The sequence below is a fragment of the Quercus suber genome, unplaced genomic scaffold (assembly GCF_002906115.3).
Source record: "Quercus suber isolate HL8 unplaced genomic scaffold, Cork oak 2.0 scaffold_354, whole genome shotgun sequence".
NCBI classification, from domain to species: Eukaryota; Viridiplantae; Streptophyta; class Magnoliopsida; order Fagales; family Fagaceae; genus Quercus; species Quercus suber.
In genome coordinates, this window is record NW_027069806.1 from 402,100 (window position 1) to 420,285 (window position 18,186).

The 18,186-nt window shown below is 34.4% G+C and overlaps 3 protein-coding genes across 5 annotated transcripts; 1 reads left to right on the plus strand and 2 right to left on the minus strand.

Moving 5' to 3' along the window:
• Positions 1-568: 568 nt before the first annotated feature.
• LOC112031846 (uncharacterized) lies at positions 569-1,315 on the minus strand. Its single transcript, XM_024064557.2, has one exon. It carries the CDS (start codon positions 1,313-1,315, stop codon positions 569-571), a length of 747 nt encoding a protein of 248 aa, XP_023920325.2.
• Positions 1,316-3,593: 2,278 nt separating this feature from the next.
• LOC111987587 (NEP1-interacting protein-like 1) lies at positions 3,594-4,304 on the minus strand. Its single transcript, XM_024019312.1, has one exon. It carries the CDS (start codon positions 4,302-4,304, stop codon positions 3,594-3,596), a length of 711 nt encoding a protein of 236 aa, XP_023875080.1.
• Positions 4,305-5,761: 1,457 nt separating this feature from the next.
• Positions 5,762-16,763, plus strand: LOC111987565 (uncharacterized). Of its 3 annotated transcripts, XM_024019279.2 has the most exons (13): positions 5,764-7,387; positions 7,501-7,642; positions 7,979-8,091; positions 8,353-8,448; positions 8,849-8,918; positions 9,508-9,563; positions 11,234-11,284; positions 11,673-11,777; positions 12,029-12,073; positions 12,879-12,987; positions 13,911-14,116; positions 15,915-16,001; positions 16,316-16,763. In XM_024019279.2, the coding sequence occupies exons 1-13, from the start codon at positions 6,002-6,004 to the stop codon at positions 16,478-16,480; spliced, it is 2,631 nt and encodes an 876-aa protein (XP_023875047.2). In that variant the 5' UTR covers positions 5,764-6,001; the 3' UTR covers positions 16,481-16,763. The 3 variants fall into 3 exon arrangements, with proteins under 3 accessions (XP_065616218.1, XP_065616217.1, XP_023875047.2); XM_065760146.1 differs by lacking the exons at positions 15,915-16,001; positions 16,316-16,763 and adding an exon at positions 14,579-15,733 and having other exon boundaries at positions 5,762-7,387; XM_065760145.1 differs by lacking the exon at positions 15,915-16,001 and having other exon boundaries at positions 5,763-7,387.
• The last annotated feature ends 1,423 nt before the right edge of the window (positions 16,764-18,186 follow it).

The window sequence follows — 18,186 nt, forward strand, 5'->3', positions numbered from 1 at the left end:
GCTGGAATGGACTTAGGCTCGTAGTCTTCGTGGAGTTCAAACTTAAGGTATCCAGCACCAATTCCTCAATAGTCACCTCTATAGCTGTCCTCACTACCATTAACTCCTTGTATATTATGTCCACAACAATGGGCATACTTGATGATCCGACCAATCAAGCAACGTTTTGTACAATAACCTATTAACTTTTTTTTTGTTATGTGCAACTACCCAATTAACTTTACTTATGGGTTATACAACTCATTAAATTGGGAGTGATTTTATTTTATTTTGTTTATACATGACATGTGTAGTACTAAAAGTATAAAATATGTCTATCCATATATGCATTGTATTATTTATGAAAAGATTAAGAAAAAATCAACAAATTGAGAAAAGATTAATCTAAGAATTTCAAACTCAGTCTTACGATTTCATGATCCATCTTGGTACAAAATTTTTCAATCAACGGCTACTATCTTAAAAAACAAACTTCAATAGCAACTAAGAAGATTGGCACAAAACTATATATAACAAAGAAACGAAAATTATCAAGAAATTATTGATGATTAATTTCCAATCTCAACAGTCATGTGGGCATTGGGTATCGGCACAAGGGACAGGAGTGACTCGTCTTTAACCACTTGAAGATACATTTTCCGTGGTAAACATGTGAACACGGCATGCGAGTGACTTTGGAACCGTTCTGAAACTCTTCCAAGCAGATGCTACATTCTTGAACCGAGCTTGATCCTTGATGAAATCTGAACTTCTCCAAAGCCCGAACAGAAGACTTAGTCGCCGGAGTGGGTTTAGGCTCATAATTCTCCATGGACTCCAAAATTACCGTATCAAGCTCCTCATCCACATAAGATGAGTACTGAGGCATCACCATCACCGTTTTCACCGTGAACGTGTATAACCAGTCCACAAAAATTGGCATCCTTGAAGTCCCGGCAGATGATGCAATAGTTGCTATTAGTTGTGACACGGTACCGTGATATTCCTCTGGGATGTCGAGGCCGCGAAACAAAGAACGCAAGACAGCACCATTGTCATGCAACATCAACTCATGTTTGGACAGGAAGAACGACTTTCTCAGAACTGGTGACGCTTCTTCGAAAGTCAGTGGTGCTTCGCTGTTGCCGACGTAGTTCTCCGTTCGGTTCAACTTTTGCATGCGAAATTGGACGAAGAAAGCATCAAACCGGCAGTCCAACGTGGTTTGAAGTACTGGTGGCACGTCCCCGAATTGGCTTGGCCATGGCTGCTGCCATACCCGGACCTCATAAGCTTCATTGCAGAAGGGACTGGTTGGGGAATGTGATTGAGACATGGTTTGAAAGTGATTACTAGAAAGTAAGAACGAACGAACTTAATTGGGAAACAAACTGTAAGAGAATTGCTAATACTAAGGCTGTGTATGTATATATAGCTGCGTGGTGGGACTTGCCGACTTGGGTTACCGAATTGGTCGCGGTATAGAGTTTCTATTCCTAATAGGTCTAGGAAAGAAAATTTAGGAAACTGTTTTTTATTTTATTTTAAAGAATTTAGGAAACAAATGAAATTAATGAATACTTCTGAACTAAGTACAGTACTTAACAGTTAACACCCACGCGGCCCCACACAAAAATAATTAAAAAAAAAAAAAAGAGGTTTTTTTGTTAATTCTTTTTCTATTAATTCTTTGTTGAAGAAAAGTATAACATCTCCTATACTCCTACCATAAAATTCTTAAACTCTTGGTCAAATCCTTTAAAAGACAAGTGGGTTAGAGTTTATTTCAACGGTAATTTTTTTTTAATTATTGATTATCATCATTAAAATATATTTTTTAAAAATATTGACGATAAGATAAAATTTAATTCACTTAAAATAAATGAATAAGATTTTAAGTACCAAATTAGTTTAACATACATATACAAAATTACTTTAACTAAAACAACAACAACAACAACAACAAAGGAATTCTTAGTCTCAAAATTTTTGGGTTGGCTATGGATTTTTGGTAAATTAATTAGGGTGGACCATTCTCTCTATTACTTTCTTAATTGATATGTTATTTTTTTTAATTACTTTTAAAAATGTGATTTTTGGTATTCCTCTATCATTTTATTTATTTATTTAATTTTTCTGTCTCCTTAACTTAGATAAACTCACTCTTTCTTACTAGTGTATTAGTTGCTCTTCTTTGAACATGATTGAACTATCTTAAGCGTCTTTTCCTCATATTTTCATTAATAAGCACTACTCGTATGGCTCTATTTTTAAGTGAATTTCTTTATTTTGAATCTTACATTTCCATGTATTTTTATTTATCCATATTAACATTTTTATTTTAGCAACACTCATTTTATAAATATGTAGTTTCTTAACAGCATAACGTTTGGTAGCACAGAGCATGCTAAATAAAATTTAAAAAAAAAAAATTATAAGGGTTAAAAACCGTAGAACCCATTTGAGTCATTTGACCCTCACCTTTTGCCCACCGGTTTGCCCCATCCACCATGGCATTGAAATCCTAGCTTAGCTAGAGTACAATCAATTACAATAGTCTTACAGTAATGGATTCACAAACGGCGGCTTGATGATATACAAATTAATAATCAAAATTCTGTTTGGGTTTCTTTTGATATTGATGGTGAGCTCACTTGTATTTGTGGGTTTTGAGTTCCAACCCATGTAGCAAAGAGAATATAGGCCGAACATAAAAATGCTAAGAATAGTTTGAGTCCATTATTTACACCCAATAATTATTTATATTTTTCGAACCCAATAATATAAAACAATAGCCGAAAAATAGCCCTCAACACCAAATATGCTTCCAACAGAGGCGAATGAGTATCTGAATGAATTCAAATTGCCCATTGGGCCATTTAAGTCTAAGGTTAGCACAATAAACACAGTTGGCAACCAGTAACTTAATTTAATTGCCTTGGTACAAAGTGAATTTTTGAGGGTGCAATATTTAAAGTGTACTACAGCTCAACAGGCTCGGGGATACTAGTTAGAGATGAGAGAGAGTTACTCATTGTAGCCATGAGTGCGTGCACAGGGGGCACAGGGGGCTCAGAACACAAAATCCTCTTGAAGATGAATTAACATAAGAGACATTATTTTGGAAGGTGACTCATTGTTAATAGTTATAATGCTTCAGTCCAAGTGCCCATGGCTAGGGACACTTGGTTTAAGAAGCTAAATAAAGATTACATTATTTTTGGTCTTAGAAAACCTGTCACACTCACACAAGATGCGAAGCAAACCGGGCAACCCATACATTAGCTAGGCATTCTCAGTATGTTTTTTTAATTAATATTGCTTAATTATTAAATCCGAACCCAAAGATTAAAGGTTCAATTCCAATTATGTATATTCAAGAGAATGAATGTTCTTAAAGCTCTCTAACCAGGTAATTAAGTAAAAAGAAGCAACTAAAATAGAAAATTTGAAATTGCAATCTCACAAAAAAAAAAAAGGACAATTAATCAAGAAAAGATTAGTCTAACGATTTCAAGATCTTGGTACAAAATTTTCCACAACGGCTACTATTAAAAAATACAAACTTCAATTAACAACTAATTATTACAAAGAAACAACATTGACCCAAAACTCTATAAGGCATAATGTGGCATTGGGTATCGGCACAAAGGACAGAAGTGACTCGTCTGCAACCACTTGGCGATACATTTTCCGTGATAAACATGTGAACACGGCATGCGAGTGACTTCGAAACCTGTCTGAAACTCTTCCAAGCAGATGCTACATTCTCGAATCGAGTTTGAACTCGGCTGAAACATAATCTTCTCCAAAGCCTCAATAGAAGATTTAGTCGCTGGAATGGACTTAGGCTCATAAGTCTCCATGGAGTCCAAAATTATGGTATCGTAATCGCGCACCGAATCCACAATAGGCACCACTACTACCATCAATTCCACGTGTTTTATGTCCACAACAATGGGCATCGTTGATGTCCCGGCCAATCCAACAATTTGTTGTATCATATTACCATGATCTTCCACTGGGATCTCGAACTCTCTAAGCAAAGAGCACAAGCAACCACCATTGAGATCTTGCGACATCATTTCATGTTTGGAAAGAAAAACCAATCTTGTAATATCGGATGCAGTTTGTTCGTGGGAAGACACTGGTTCTTGGCTGTTGCCGATGTAGTTCTTCTGCTGATTTACCTTAGTTACGTGAAATTCGATGAGGAAGACTTCGGACTTGTCGTCCACCTCAATCTGAGGCTGTTGCTGGTTGGTGGCTTGGCTTGGCCACTGCCATATCTGGAAATCATAAAATTTGGAAAAGGACGGACCCATGGTTGAATGTTTACTTGGAAATAAGCAACGAGCAACAGGGAAAGAAAACGTATATAAGAGGATGCTAATATGGTAACAATTTCAAGAAATTGCGAGAGAAACTGAGAGTTTTTGATTGAGATTTGAGACCCAACCTATGCCTATGCAAGTATTTATATATAGCCTTGTTGGGGAAACCGACTATAGTTCCAATTTCCAAATCCTTCTCGGAGAACAATTAAAGTTACCAACACGTTTTTATAACTTTATGCTTTAGGAAATAACAAAAATTAAAATCCACAAGAATATATTTCCTATGTCTACTAGCTTTAGGAAACCAATTAATAGAGTGTCTTTGTTTTCTAAAAACAAAAAAAAGGGAAACCAATTAATATTTTAAAACTTTTCTTAAAAAAATAAAACACCCCAATTTTACGCTTATAATCAGCCTACTATTAATTATCACCTACACCGCCACACCTAATTTTCCTTCCCCCCTTTTTATGGAATAGAAAGGAATAAGATCCTAGCTCTTAAAATGTCTATTTATTTAAAAATATTTGATCTAGATTTTTAGTATTCTAAATTTATTTTATATGTACTTGTAAATATGTGTTAAATATATCAGTGCAACTTAATACTAGACTCAAGCCAAGTCCTTTAATTTTAAAATAAATGATTTGGAATTATAATAAACATCAATATCCTTAAAAAAAAGGTTGATATCATCATTTTAATATATTTGTTTAAATATTAATAATGAAACAAAATTTAATAAAAAGCATCTGCATGTGCGATTAGGCTTTTTATTTTTATTTTGAGTTTAATATGATTTTTCAATTTAAATTTATTTATTGTTAGTGAGATTATACAGGAAGAGAATTTTAAGAAATTAAAATTTAAGATTTGAAAACGAAAAAATTGATGAGTTTAGTGTGTGTTTTTAAGAAAAAAATCTATCAAACATATGTGAGATATATTTAAATAAAAAATGTGTTAATTTTATCCCTATTTTTTACTTTTTAAGAATAAAGATTATATAATTAGATTAGAGATATTTTTGAAGTTACAACTAACTTTCTAATTCTATTAATATATAGAGATAATGAAACAAAATTTAATTCACTTGTCTTAAAATATCTAAATAAAATTGTAAGAAAGTTACCTAAAAATCATTAATACAATTTTATTTATAAAAAATAAAATTTATAAAGAGTACAACAAAAATTAATAGCAATTTTTAAACCACACCAAAAAAAAAAAAAAAAAAAAAATATTAATACAATTTTATTTATAAAAAATAAAATTTATAAAGAGTACAACAAAAATTAATAGCAATTTTTAAACCACACCAAAAAAAAAAAAAAAAAAAAAATCATTATGCTCATTTTATTTATTTATTTTTGGTCTGGTTAAATTTCTTCACCTTGAATGAATTGAATTTAATTAGCGGGCATAAAATCTATCATAAGACAAGAGGACTGTCTAGCAGGTGAAAAGGAAAATAGTACACTTTGAAATGCAAAAGAACAGAGTCTTTTCTTTCTTGTTCTATTTTCCTTCTCTGGAAGCTTCCATTTCTATAGCCCCACACGACTCTGCCTTCTTCTCTGTTTCTTTCTTCAAATTCCTGATTCAAAACTCTAAAACTTTCAATCTCCCCCAAAAATTCTAGGGTTTTTTTCCTTTCTCCGAATCGGTCAGATCAAGATCCAAAAATGGACCATCACCACCATCATCATCAACAACAACAATGGCGTCCCATGCCAATCCCAGGTAACATCTGCCCCACCTGCTCAAATTCCCACTTCCCATTTTGCCCTCCTATCAATCAAATTCAAAACCCTAGACCCCCATTCGACCCGCACCTTTTGCCCACGGGTCCGCCCCGCCCGCCGTGGCATAGAAACCCTAGCTTAGACAGAGAACCCTACAATCAATTTCAGTTACAACAGTCTTACAGTAATGGATTCGCAGATGAGTCCGATAGGAACTCTAAAAGACCTAGGGTTGATGATATGCAATCTAATAATCAGAATTCTGTTAGGGTTTCTTCTGATATTGAGCGTAGGTTGAAGCTAATTCGTGATCATGGTAGCTCATTCGGCGGACCGATGCTGGGGATGAATAATCACGAAACTAAAAGATATGCTCAAGAAAGTTTAGGTTTTGATGGGAATTATGGAAAGTTTGATGGTTCTTGGGAGAGTAGGAGTGAATTGGGACCAATGGGTGTTAGGAATTTGGAGATGAATAATTTCCATGACCCGAGGTTTGGTCCCGGTGATAGAGTTGGGCAACCGTATATGCAGAGTAATAGGAATGGGTTTCACAATGAAGAAGAATTCGTGCATTCTTCTAGATATGGGATTCATAATGTGGATCAGGCGCCTCCTCCTCCTCTGCCGCATATATCTCAGCGCGTGCCACCTTATCCGGGTTCTGAAGTTGCTAATGATCATTATCATAATACCCATAATCCGCAATGGCGGCAAGGTAGTGATTCTGTGCCAGAAAGCGAATTGAAGTATTCTAATATGAATAATTGGCATGGACCAAGTGTTATGTACCCTGAACAAAGAGGCAGTGTTGCGATGGATAATCGTGGTCCTAAAAACCAGCAGCAGCAACAATTCTATGGAATGCAGTATCCTGTTGATACGAGACAGCCACTTGATGTTGGTTTTCAATCAAAAGATGGCAATCGTGGTCCAATTCGGCATCATAGTATGCCTGGAGTTACTCAACATGGTGCTCCAAATCTGAATGAGCGTGGAGGATACTTTCAATCACCTTCTGGTGGTAGCATGGTTTTTGAAAATACGGGTCAAACGGAGGCTTCTCGGTTTTATAGTGGGCAGCCTCCTATTCCAGCATCTCCACCACCACCTCTTCCTTTTGACCCGACATTTCGCCCTTCTTCAGAGTTGAAAGCATACTCTTCACCACCTAAAACAACTGCTTCTCTTTTTCCTGTTGCTGTTAGTTCATCGGCCATGGTGCCTACATCTTATCAACCCATTCCCAAGGCCCACTCCTTGAGCCCTCCACCCTATTTCCATAATAAACCTCTTATGCATGCTTCCACCGGCTTTTTTTCAGAGGTATGGTTGCCTTGTGACATGTGTTTTGTATTTTTACCACTGCCACTTGACTCATATCTTTACTCTTTACTTCTAAGAAATCTCAAACAATCCACTGAATTTTGTCTAAGCAGGCTGTGGGGGATGGGCAACCTTTTTCTCTAAAGCAATTATCTTCAGATAAGCCAAAAGTTATTGATGCTTCCCACTTATTTAAGCGGCCACATCGAGCTACCCGCCCTGATCATATTGTGATAATCCTTCGAGGGCTTCCAGGTATCTTATTTTGATTGTGCACTTTTATGCATCTTTTGCTAGTTTCATTACTAGACTTTGAGGAATGATGTTGCTGTAATTCTGTAAAGTTAATAATGATTAATATACTCTGTAAATTTTGTGAATACTTGTTCTTCATCTGTAAACAAATGTTGTTTTAATCTTAATCCTTTTTATTTTTTATTTTTATAATTTTTATTTTCTTCTGTATTATTTAACAAAACTCATACCTTGTGTGTGTTTGTGTTAGAAAATTTGTCTTCATTTCCACTCAACCAAGTCTCCAAGTTTATGAATCATATTATGGAAAACTTGTTGCATTTCTCATACTTTCAGGTAGTGGGAAGAGCTACTTAGCAAAGATGTTACGTGACCTTGAGGTGGAAAACGGTGGTTGTGCTCCACGTATTCATTCCATGGATGATTATTTCATGACTGAGGTTGAAAAGGTTTGTTGTTGGCTTTTTTTTTTTGTCTGTTTGATTATCAATATAGAATCATTTGAGTTCTAGCTTGTAATTATTTAGGAGTGGTTCAAATTCACACATGGTACATTTGATATCTCTCCTCTTTTGAATAAAATCATTTTCTTAACTTATAAACAAGGAGTCCCTTCATGCCTTTTGTTTTGTAAGGTTTAAACAATATAGAATATATGCTTACCAAAATATATAATATACTACTAAGAATTTTTTTTTTCTGCCCTGAAGATTGAGGAAGGTGATGCTTCAAAGAGTTCTGTGAGAGGCAAGAAACCAATAATGAAGAAGGTGATGGAGTATTGTTATGAACCTGAAATGGAGGAGGTATGCATTTTGTTTCCTCTGGAACATTGTTTCAACATGTAAAACTTACCAATGCATATGAATAGATTGGCAAATCAAGTTCTCTGAGGTTTATTTTTAACTATTACCATTGTCATTTCTTCCCCCAATTCCTTTTTTTCCCTATCATGAGAGATGGTTTTACTTGGTGTGTGACAATCGCTTTTGTTTTATTTTATTACTGTATTTGGGCTTATCAAGTTACGTATTGTATATGTATCCTCAAACTGTTGATATTTTCACTTGTCTGTTAATACAAGTAATCACTGATATCTATTAAGCACTTGCCTCCAAATGATGTATTGTGTATATGCATGTGGGTTTGTGCATCTAAATGTATATTTCTTTATATTTTCTCAAATACTAATGCAATATACAACAGGCATATCGTTCAAGCATGTTGAAAGCATTCAAGAAGACCCTTGAGGAGGGGGGTTTCACCTTCATTATTGGTAAGCATTTTCTATTCTAAATCTCTGATTAATTTGAAGATTAAATAATTATAGCATTGTTTAAATTTTTTATCACTTCCATTCTTTACGGTATGGGTATCTCTAAGTTTAGTTGCTTTATTGAGAGTTTAGAAGATGTAATTACTTGCATTTTCTGTTTTAAATCTTGTACTCAATTTGGTGGTGTCATGTCCTCTTATTTAATGATGTTGAGGTGGTGCCTACTAGTCATATTCAATGACTTGGTTTTGATGCTAGTGCTGGCACCAAGTCATAGGCTTTTATGAGTTTATCTCCTGTAGAGCACAGGCATGTATAGATATGCCTAATAGTTCAAGAAAGTGAAATATTTTTCTATTTTCTTTAAAAAAAAAAATTTCAACCTTCGGCATAGATATAAGATAAAGGAATTAAAGGTATAAATGGTTCTGCTGGCTTGTTTCAGCATTCAATAAGTTCAATGATATAGTTTGATTATAGATAAAGTGGTGATGCAGTGCCCATGCACTGCCTTCATTTTCACTAACAACGGATGCAGTTTTCTTCGGCTATTGACCCTTTTGTTGGTGGTATGTGTGCTTCGTCTTAGTGGATGACCGCAATCTGCGGGTAGCTGATTTTGCTCAGTTTTGGGCAATTGGAAAGGTATACCCTCAATTCTCTCTTTTTAACAACCTCTGCCATGTGTTCTGAAGTGAAGACTCAATAAAATTGAAATACACCCAACATAGCGTGGATGGTAGCTAATGTTTCATGTACCTTATCTGATTTTACTGTTGATATATACTTTCTTACTTTAACTTTATCTGGAATGGTTGTTAGAGGAAATTACTGATGTGCCCAGTCTGTGAATATGGGCTGTTTTACTTTTATTTATTTTTATTTTTTATTTTGGAAGTTGGTCAAAGTGAGTTTATTGTAGTTATGGTTGTGTTAATGTTTTCAATGCTGAATATTCACAAGTTCTGTTTTCTATCAATGGTCTTCCTGGATAAATCTTTATATTATACTAAATGGTTTTATTCAAGTTAAATAGGAGACTTACATTCCTGTTTGGGGACACATAAAATGAGCCTTATTTGGTTTGTCCCGACCTCAAGTTTTGCATCTGATCCATAATTTTCTGCACAAAATAATTCTTTGCATATTTCTGTAAAAGCCATATCTGAAAATTAGTGCTTGCTCTCAGCAGTTCTTCTCCTTTGATATTTTCCCCAATGACTAATTTTCAGCCACTAGAAAAATCACACATGCCTTACACTTCCATTCTGGAAATACGTGTTTGAGATGTTAGGAATGACTTATGAGTGAGTTATGAAAGGTCCCTGTGGCAGTGTGTCAGGGGTAAGGTGAATTGTACTGGGGGCACTTGTTTTGCCAAGCTTACTTGTGTAGTTTTCAGTGTCTTGTTTGTGTGTAAGGTCTCGGTGTGCTTGTGAGCTGTCATATTTTGAGGAAGGTGTTCTTGTATGTTAGTGTGAATTGCTAACTGGGTACTTTTGACTTTATAGTAAATAGTGCATTTTGTCTTTTGGCATTCTTCACACAGTCTTACACAACAAATCATATTGTCCAGTCTTGATATGGTGAATTGTAGTAGATGAAATTGTTTGGTTACATTTTAAATGAGAAGAAGTAATAAAAATAGATTTTGTATTGCATTGTTGCATGGTGTTGGGTCTTGTTATAATTAGCCTAGTTATTGGTATTTTGCTGTGCATGAATTTGTTTTGGCTCAAAATTTGCAATGCCTAGCTGCCCTTTGGCCTTTTTTTTCTTCTTCTTAAATTTGGCTTGGCTAGTCAAAGATTTGGCTGAATCTGATAACTATACTTTAAGAAAAATTGATGACAAAATTTCAATGATTTTTTGTCCCTTGCCAAAATATTAGAAAATTTGGTTGAATTTTCATACAAAAGGATGCATCTTCTTGTACATATCTTCATGCTATTCGATGCAAGCAGCTACCTTGAATTTTTGTTTCACCTTATTGTTTTATTTCTTTTCCAAACTATATGATCATGCTGTTTGCATGTATTTTTTTATTAATCATAAGATGGTGGGAGTTGGTGAATATTCAAGGAACTATTGTCTATGTGAATATCTTTGCCTGTTATAAGGAAGCTGATCCATGCAGGCCCCAAATATAAGAATTTTTCATTTACTGTTTCCATCTGGAAACCAATGTTCTTTCTACTGCTATTTCCCACTAGTGTGTTTCTATGTCTTTGAGGATGGTTGAAGCAGTGGTAGCTTGTGGTTTTATTATTTTATTATTTGCTTCACTCACTGCTCCCTTTCTTCTTTCTTGCCAGAGTTCGGGTTATGAAGTTTACATATTAGAAGCTACATATAAGGACCCTGCGGTAAGTTTGTGTTACTTGACAGTTACTATTTTGGTTTATCACCATTTTAAATTATCCTTCATTCACTGCATACTATTGTCATTCAATGTTTGGTTCTATTATGTCCAGTGCAAGAATTTCAGTTCATATTCTTGCCAGTCAAATTTCCTATTGAAATTGGTATACATTTTATTGGGTGGCATCCTGCATGTAAAGTTTGTTTAAATGATGCTCTAGCGCAAGAATGGTCTAGTGGTTCAATTGTGTTGCTTGTTTTTTCCTGGTCATGTTAAAAAGTGTCTTTTTTGGGGTCCCAATGATGGCATTAGTAATTCTCTGTATGAAGTAGAAAACTTATCTCAAAATTGAGGAATGATTTTATTTGTATTTTTTTGTTTTTGGATTTTAGGGCTGTGCAGCTAGGAATGTGCATGGTTTTACCCAAGATGATGTTGAAAAGATGGCCAGGCAATGGGAGGAAGCTCCATCTTTGTACTTGCAACTTGATGTCAAGGTTTGTTGTAATAATGGTCTCAGTTTTTGTTTTGGGGTATTAGTTGGAAGGTCAAAGCCAAGAAGCAGACATGGGTAAAAATATTTCATGGAATTCAGATGAACTTAACTAGTTTGGTCATTTTTTATAGAAGAAAATGCTGTATTCTGTTAGTTAGTGCACTAACTGATGAAGGCTGAAGATTTTTAAGAAACAATTTGTGGTTGCTTCGCTACTTGGATATTGATGCTGTATTTTTTCTGTCTTGACAGACATTATTCCATGGGGATGACCTGAAAGAAAGTGGAATTCAAGAGGTAATTGAGTATTACTTACCTTCTTTTATTCTTTATTAAAAATATACATTTTTTAGCATATATTCTGGTGTGAAATGCTTGAATAGCTAAAACACGCCCTTCAATTCTACCAAATGTAAATGATTTTTTTTTTTGAGCTTTGGGTCTCCCCACCCCCTCTCTCTCCCTATCTATTTCTATACTTGTTGCAGGCTGATGGAGGTATATTATTGTCAAATTCTATGAGAGATATATCAGAGATGGGTGGCCAATTATGACTTTCACTTTTATATTGGGATATATTCCAATGAGCTATAGCTCAAGTGGCGCTTCCTCCTTTCATAATTATGGGATTGAGGGTGAGGTTGCTGGTTCAAGAACCACAGGTTGCATGTGCAACTTAACAATAAAGAAGCCTTGAGGCCCTCAAACCATGTAGCATGGACTTTTAAAATTATTATGGCCTTTATGGCTGTTATAGTGATCTCAATCCGGACCAATCAAAATTAGTTTCCATACCACTCAAGACTTCAGTATGAATTTAAAGCTTTCTTCACTTTTATTTATACAGAATAGTTGGTGCTTATATTCTGTGCAATCTTTCTGACAGATCATTTGTTTTGCTGTATAATTTATAGGAATAGTTTAGCCTTTTAAAGAAAAAAATTGTAAAATCTACTCTGTTTGTGTATCTATATATGAGCTATAGCCTCTCATTGTTCAGTGTTGTGCTTCTTATTAATTAATTTCCTACGGGATAGGGAACTTTTTAGTCAGTGTTTTAATTGCTTTGATCTAAGATTCATTTTGCACGTAATTTTGGCAGGTAGAAATGGACATGGAAGATGAGGATGTTGATGGAAATTTATCTGGACTGCAAGAAAGAATGCCTGAGAATAACATGGTACCTCCTCTAGGAGAAGAAACATCTGATGGTATGCATCAATCCTTGGCTTTATACCTAACATAATATTGATTTCATCTGATATGGTTTGACTCAGGGGTTGTATGTATCTCTATTTGTGTTTTCCATTGTCTTACTGCCTCTGCATTTATATGCATTTAGCAAGTATACTTATGTATCTTTAACGCCCCTCATTGCTTTTCTCTTAGAATCCTTATAATAGATTCTTTAAAAGTGTGTCTATTCCTTATGTGCCTTTTTCCTTTATAATGTTTGAGCTTGCGTTAAGGCTGGGTTGGATTGATCCAGTTAGGTAAGAATGAATTTTACTCAAATGTTCCATAATTGGTCTTTCTTGACTTGTTTTCCCTAAAAAAATTCGCTTTTGTTAATATATCTCTAACCACATTTGACATAAGAAGAAATCAAGGAATGTGGATGTGGAAGATCTACAATTAAAATTGAAAAGGATAAAAAGAAAAAAAAAAAAAATCAAGACACTCATTGAAAACAAGGATTGTGTCATACCTAGTTGGAGTTAGCATTGTCTATATTGATTATTTATTTTTTTCACCTCTTTTCCTTTTATTTTTAATGTTTAAGCTTGGTTAAGGCTGGGTCAGCTGGGTAAATGATGAACTTTATACATCTAGGTATGATTTGATCTCTAATGAGTGTGCTTTGTTCATTATTCTGTACTATCAAATTTAAATTCTAATTCCTTCTCAAAAAAAAAAAAAAAATCTAATTGTTTGTTGTTTACTTTTTAGAATGTCCCCTAGGCAAGTACCAAATTTTTTATAGAAGAAATATTTAATACTAATTTTGCAAAATCCTTCTTTGCATTGTACAAATACAGAAATCATTGCTTAATTCATTGTTCCTAAATCCATTAAGGACTGACTGTGAATAAAAAAAAATATTATTAATGTGCTTGAGTATTTTAATCTTTAGATTCTTCAAAGGATGGGAATAGATGGGACTCTGAAGGAGACCATCTGACGGAAGAAGTGAAAGAATTAGGTAGGAGTAAATGGTCAGATGATTTAGATGAAGAAAATACTAAAAGAACTGAACGTGTGAAAGGTAATGTAAATGCTCTTTCCGGATTGATTCAAGCATACGGCAAGGGTGCAAAATCTGTACGTTGGGCTGACAAGGTATTTGTTTTTAGTTCGTGCATTATTTTTTTACCACCTTAGATTACATATGAATGTTCATGTATTTTGCTTGATCATAATTTTAATCTGTTTCTCACTATTTTTAATAAGCGCATGTTGGTATCTGGTGCATTTGTTATGTGTTTGAGAGAATTGAGAAACAGACATGGAAAACTTCAAATTTCTTTGACATTGTATTGTAACACAATTAGGCTCTCATAAGTGACTTGTATATTGTTTTGGGTGAGTTAATTAAGTAATATGCTAGTAGGTTTCAACAGTCAGTGGGGATATATGTTAGTTATTTACACTTGAATGACTGCCATCTAAACTACAAACAACAATTGGACATATCTATGCCTATAAAATTACAGCATGAAATTAAAAATTAATTACAACATGGGTGCCGAATCAGACACAGGTGACTCCTATCTGATAGATTTATGACAAACTGATTTCCAGAAGCATCCAAATCAATGACTGCAGTGTCACCAGGCTGGTAATCTCCATGAAGGATTGCTTCACTCAAAGCATATATCATGGTATATGTATCAAGATTGCTGCCACCCAAATAGCATTTTCCTCTATCTGGTCCCTGTCCGCACCAACAATAACTATATGATGCATATGTGCAGATATAAGATATGATTTCTCTCTGGAGTCTAGTTCTTGAGTATCTTTTGTGATGTGATAGGTAGAATATGTTTACATTGTTGATTATCCATGGTTGTTCATGGCTGCCACCTTCGATTGCCTAAACATTGTTGATTATCTGTGGTTGTTCATGACTATCACCTTCAATTACCTATGCCATAGAGGCAGTCACCAGACTATATAGATCCTTTTGGATTTTAATTGGACATGTAGCAGTTCTATTGATGACAGTGTGGGTCAGCAACTAAATGGTTTTTTGTTGAGAATGAGATGCGGAGAAGAGATCAGTATGATTAAATTATGTACTGAGTTGTAATGTAACTAAATGGGAGTTTTATCTTCTGTGATGACTGGGTTAGCAACTAAATGGTTATTTTATTGAGAATGACGTGTGCATGAGAGATCAATGTGATTAAATTAGGTACTGAGTTTTAATGTAAAGCTCATAACCATGTGTTTGTATTGATGAGTAAAATCATGATATGTGGCTAAATGGACTTTGTGGTGGAACTATGTGGTGAGAGTTTACTCAAGGCACTTCAGAAATGAGAAATTAGTTGTGCATTTGATGAATTGAGTGATTGGAGACTACATGAAGTGGTTAAATCGGAGGAATCTTAAGCATCTGAAGGCTTGTTCTCTATCTTCTTGAATTCTGCTGGATGACTTCTAGGAACTGCAGCTACATCCAATTTGTAACAATTTGAAATTTCTATGCATGTTTTGGGGGGAATTTTGATTGTTAATTGTGGCTCTACAATTTTGATTGCCTCTGTATGTATAATTCTTTTGTTAAGTCTATTTTTTATTAGGCATTTTATCTTTTTTAAGTGTCAGTGAGAGATGTTTAACACATGGGATTGATAGAGACCTATTTAAGGGATAATGGTGTTACTCTGTTCTAAGAGGTGAATATGTTATTTCACTTAAATAAAGGAATAAGGTCACAAATGTTTTGATTTTGATTTCACTTGTGTGCTTAGAAAGTAATTAGCCTCCTATCTGATTGCTTTGCATAATCCTGGTGGCTATCTATCCTAACAGCTCAAGGCTTCTGATTACTTTTGGGTTGGGTTAAGTTGCATGCCTACGCTTTTTAATTTTGCTGCTTGTATCTTTTGTTGCCCCACTCCCCCCTCCACAGGTAGGCAACACTGGATTTTCTTTACATGCAGCAAAGAAGGCAGATGTGTCATCTTTAGTGATTGGACCTGGCACTGGATACAACTTGGTTAGTGACCATCTGGATTTTTTAGAAGACTAATTTAAACTATATATATATATATATTTATATTCATATTTTTCTTTCTTTCGGGATAAGTTACTTTACTCTGTGTTCTATCATGAAAATATCTGTTTTACATGAATGTGTACTTGTCTTTGATGGAAGTTCGTTTCTTTCTTTTTGTGTTGGTAGCATAGAATTTTTTTTTGCCATTCTTGTGTATATTATCTCTACTGTTTTCCCTGCAAAAATAAATTACTATTTCATTTCTTAATCTTAATTAGTTGTAAGCTTGCCATGTTTGCTTTCAACACTTGCAGAAGTCCAACCCATTACGTGAAGAAACCCCAGCACCAAGCTCTGGTGCTGGCGAGTCAAAGAGGCAGAGCATATTCCAAGAGCGATTACGTGCAGAGCGTGAATCATTTAAATTAGTTTTTGACAGAAGACGACAACGGATTGGACTTGGTTTGGAGGAGGAATAAGTACATTTAATGATGCTTGCCTAATTCACCTTGTATCATCATTTTTTTTTTTTGGGGGTGGGGTTGGTGTGGTTAGAGCAGAGGTTGAGGAAAGGGTGGTTCAGTCCCATTTCTGTAATCATTTAGTGTCACCGTCAGGATGGGGACTGTTTGATTAGAAGTAGTCATACAGTCTTTTGATTGCGAGGGTTGTATTTCATGTTGTTGTAATAATAATTTTTGTTGGTATAACTAAATGAAAAATTTTGCAAAGTAAAATTGTTTGTTCGTTGCTTGTTCTTAATTTTTTTTTTTTGTTTGTCATTTTGAACCTTTGGGCTTTGGAACACCATGAGTCTTTGCAATAACCGAACAATTAATATCAGTGATGTTAGGCATAAGGGTAGATCAAAATACTTAGCATGTGGGGTTAGGAATTGGAGTGAGGGTTTGGTTGAAGAGCGATTTTGTTGTATTCTCGTCTGCATTCTTTTGTTGTAACTTGTTAGCCAACAATTGACAGATGAGTGTAGCTAAGGATACTATAAATTTTATTATGTAATTCTTACAAATTGATGTGCATCAATTAAAAAAGAAGTAATTCTAACATTTATTTATCTAAATTTGAAATTCACTAATTATATTTATTGTTATGTTAGTTTGTAAAAGTTAAGTAGTAAAACTTGTAAATTTTTAGCATGTTCGAGTATTAGTTTTTGAAATTTTCAATTTCTTTTTGGAGACCGTTTTAGATTTGTTACTGGAAGGGAACATTTTGGTACTAGTGTTGTTTGGGAGTACACACCCAATATAAAGTGATATGCAGTCTTATTTGTTTGTGATTATTCGTAGATTAATCTTTTTTTTTTTAATTACTATTTTAAAATATTTCTTTTCTCTTTCTTATTGTATTATCTTTATCGACATCTAGTGCAATACTCAATAGTTATCAAGGTTGAGATTAAGAGTTAAAAAAACAACTTTTAATCTCAGTCCTTGAATTAAAAAAAAGTGAAAATGTTAAAATTAAAATGTAAAAATAGTAAAAATGTTTGTGTGGGGAGGGGTGAATTGCACAGGTGCAATTTCCTATCCAAAGCCCTCTAGCCTACCCACAAATAACACTTTTTAAATGTTCTCTCTTGTTTCTTTCTTTTTTATTTTTGGTAAAAAAATGTTCTCTCTTTCTTTAATCTCTCTCTGTCTCTCTCTGACCGAATGGAGATCCAGACAAGTGCTTCTACAACCTCCCTCCTATCTTGCTACTGCTAGACATATGAACTTCTGAAGTAAATATGGTCGAATAGATACAGAGATAATTTTGCTATTGCTCAACAATCTTCTTCCTATTTCGCTGCTACCTAACAGTGGCACAGTAAACTTTCTCATTTCCCCAAGACAGTCTAATTCTCTTGTCCATAATCTAGCACATTTCTTGTAATGTCTGGGGTTCTATACTTCTATACCCATATCCTTTACCCTCTTGGGTTTTTGTTAAAGAGTGAGATATGCTAGTCCCTTATGGCTATTTTCTTTTCTTTCAATGAATTCATTTACTAAGAAAAAAAAAATTATGGCCATTAAGGACTAAAAATTACTTGCCTTAAGAAAAAAAAAAGGGACATACAATTTTTACATAGAGAATGGATTCCAGAAAGTGAGACCTATCACGTGTCACATTAACCACCATGCATGTGTATTTCATTTTAATCCTCCCTCTCCCTATG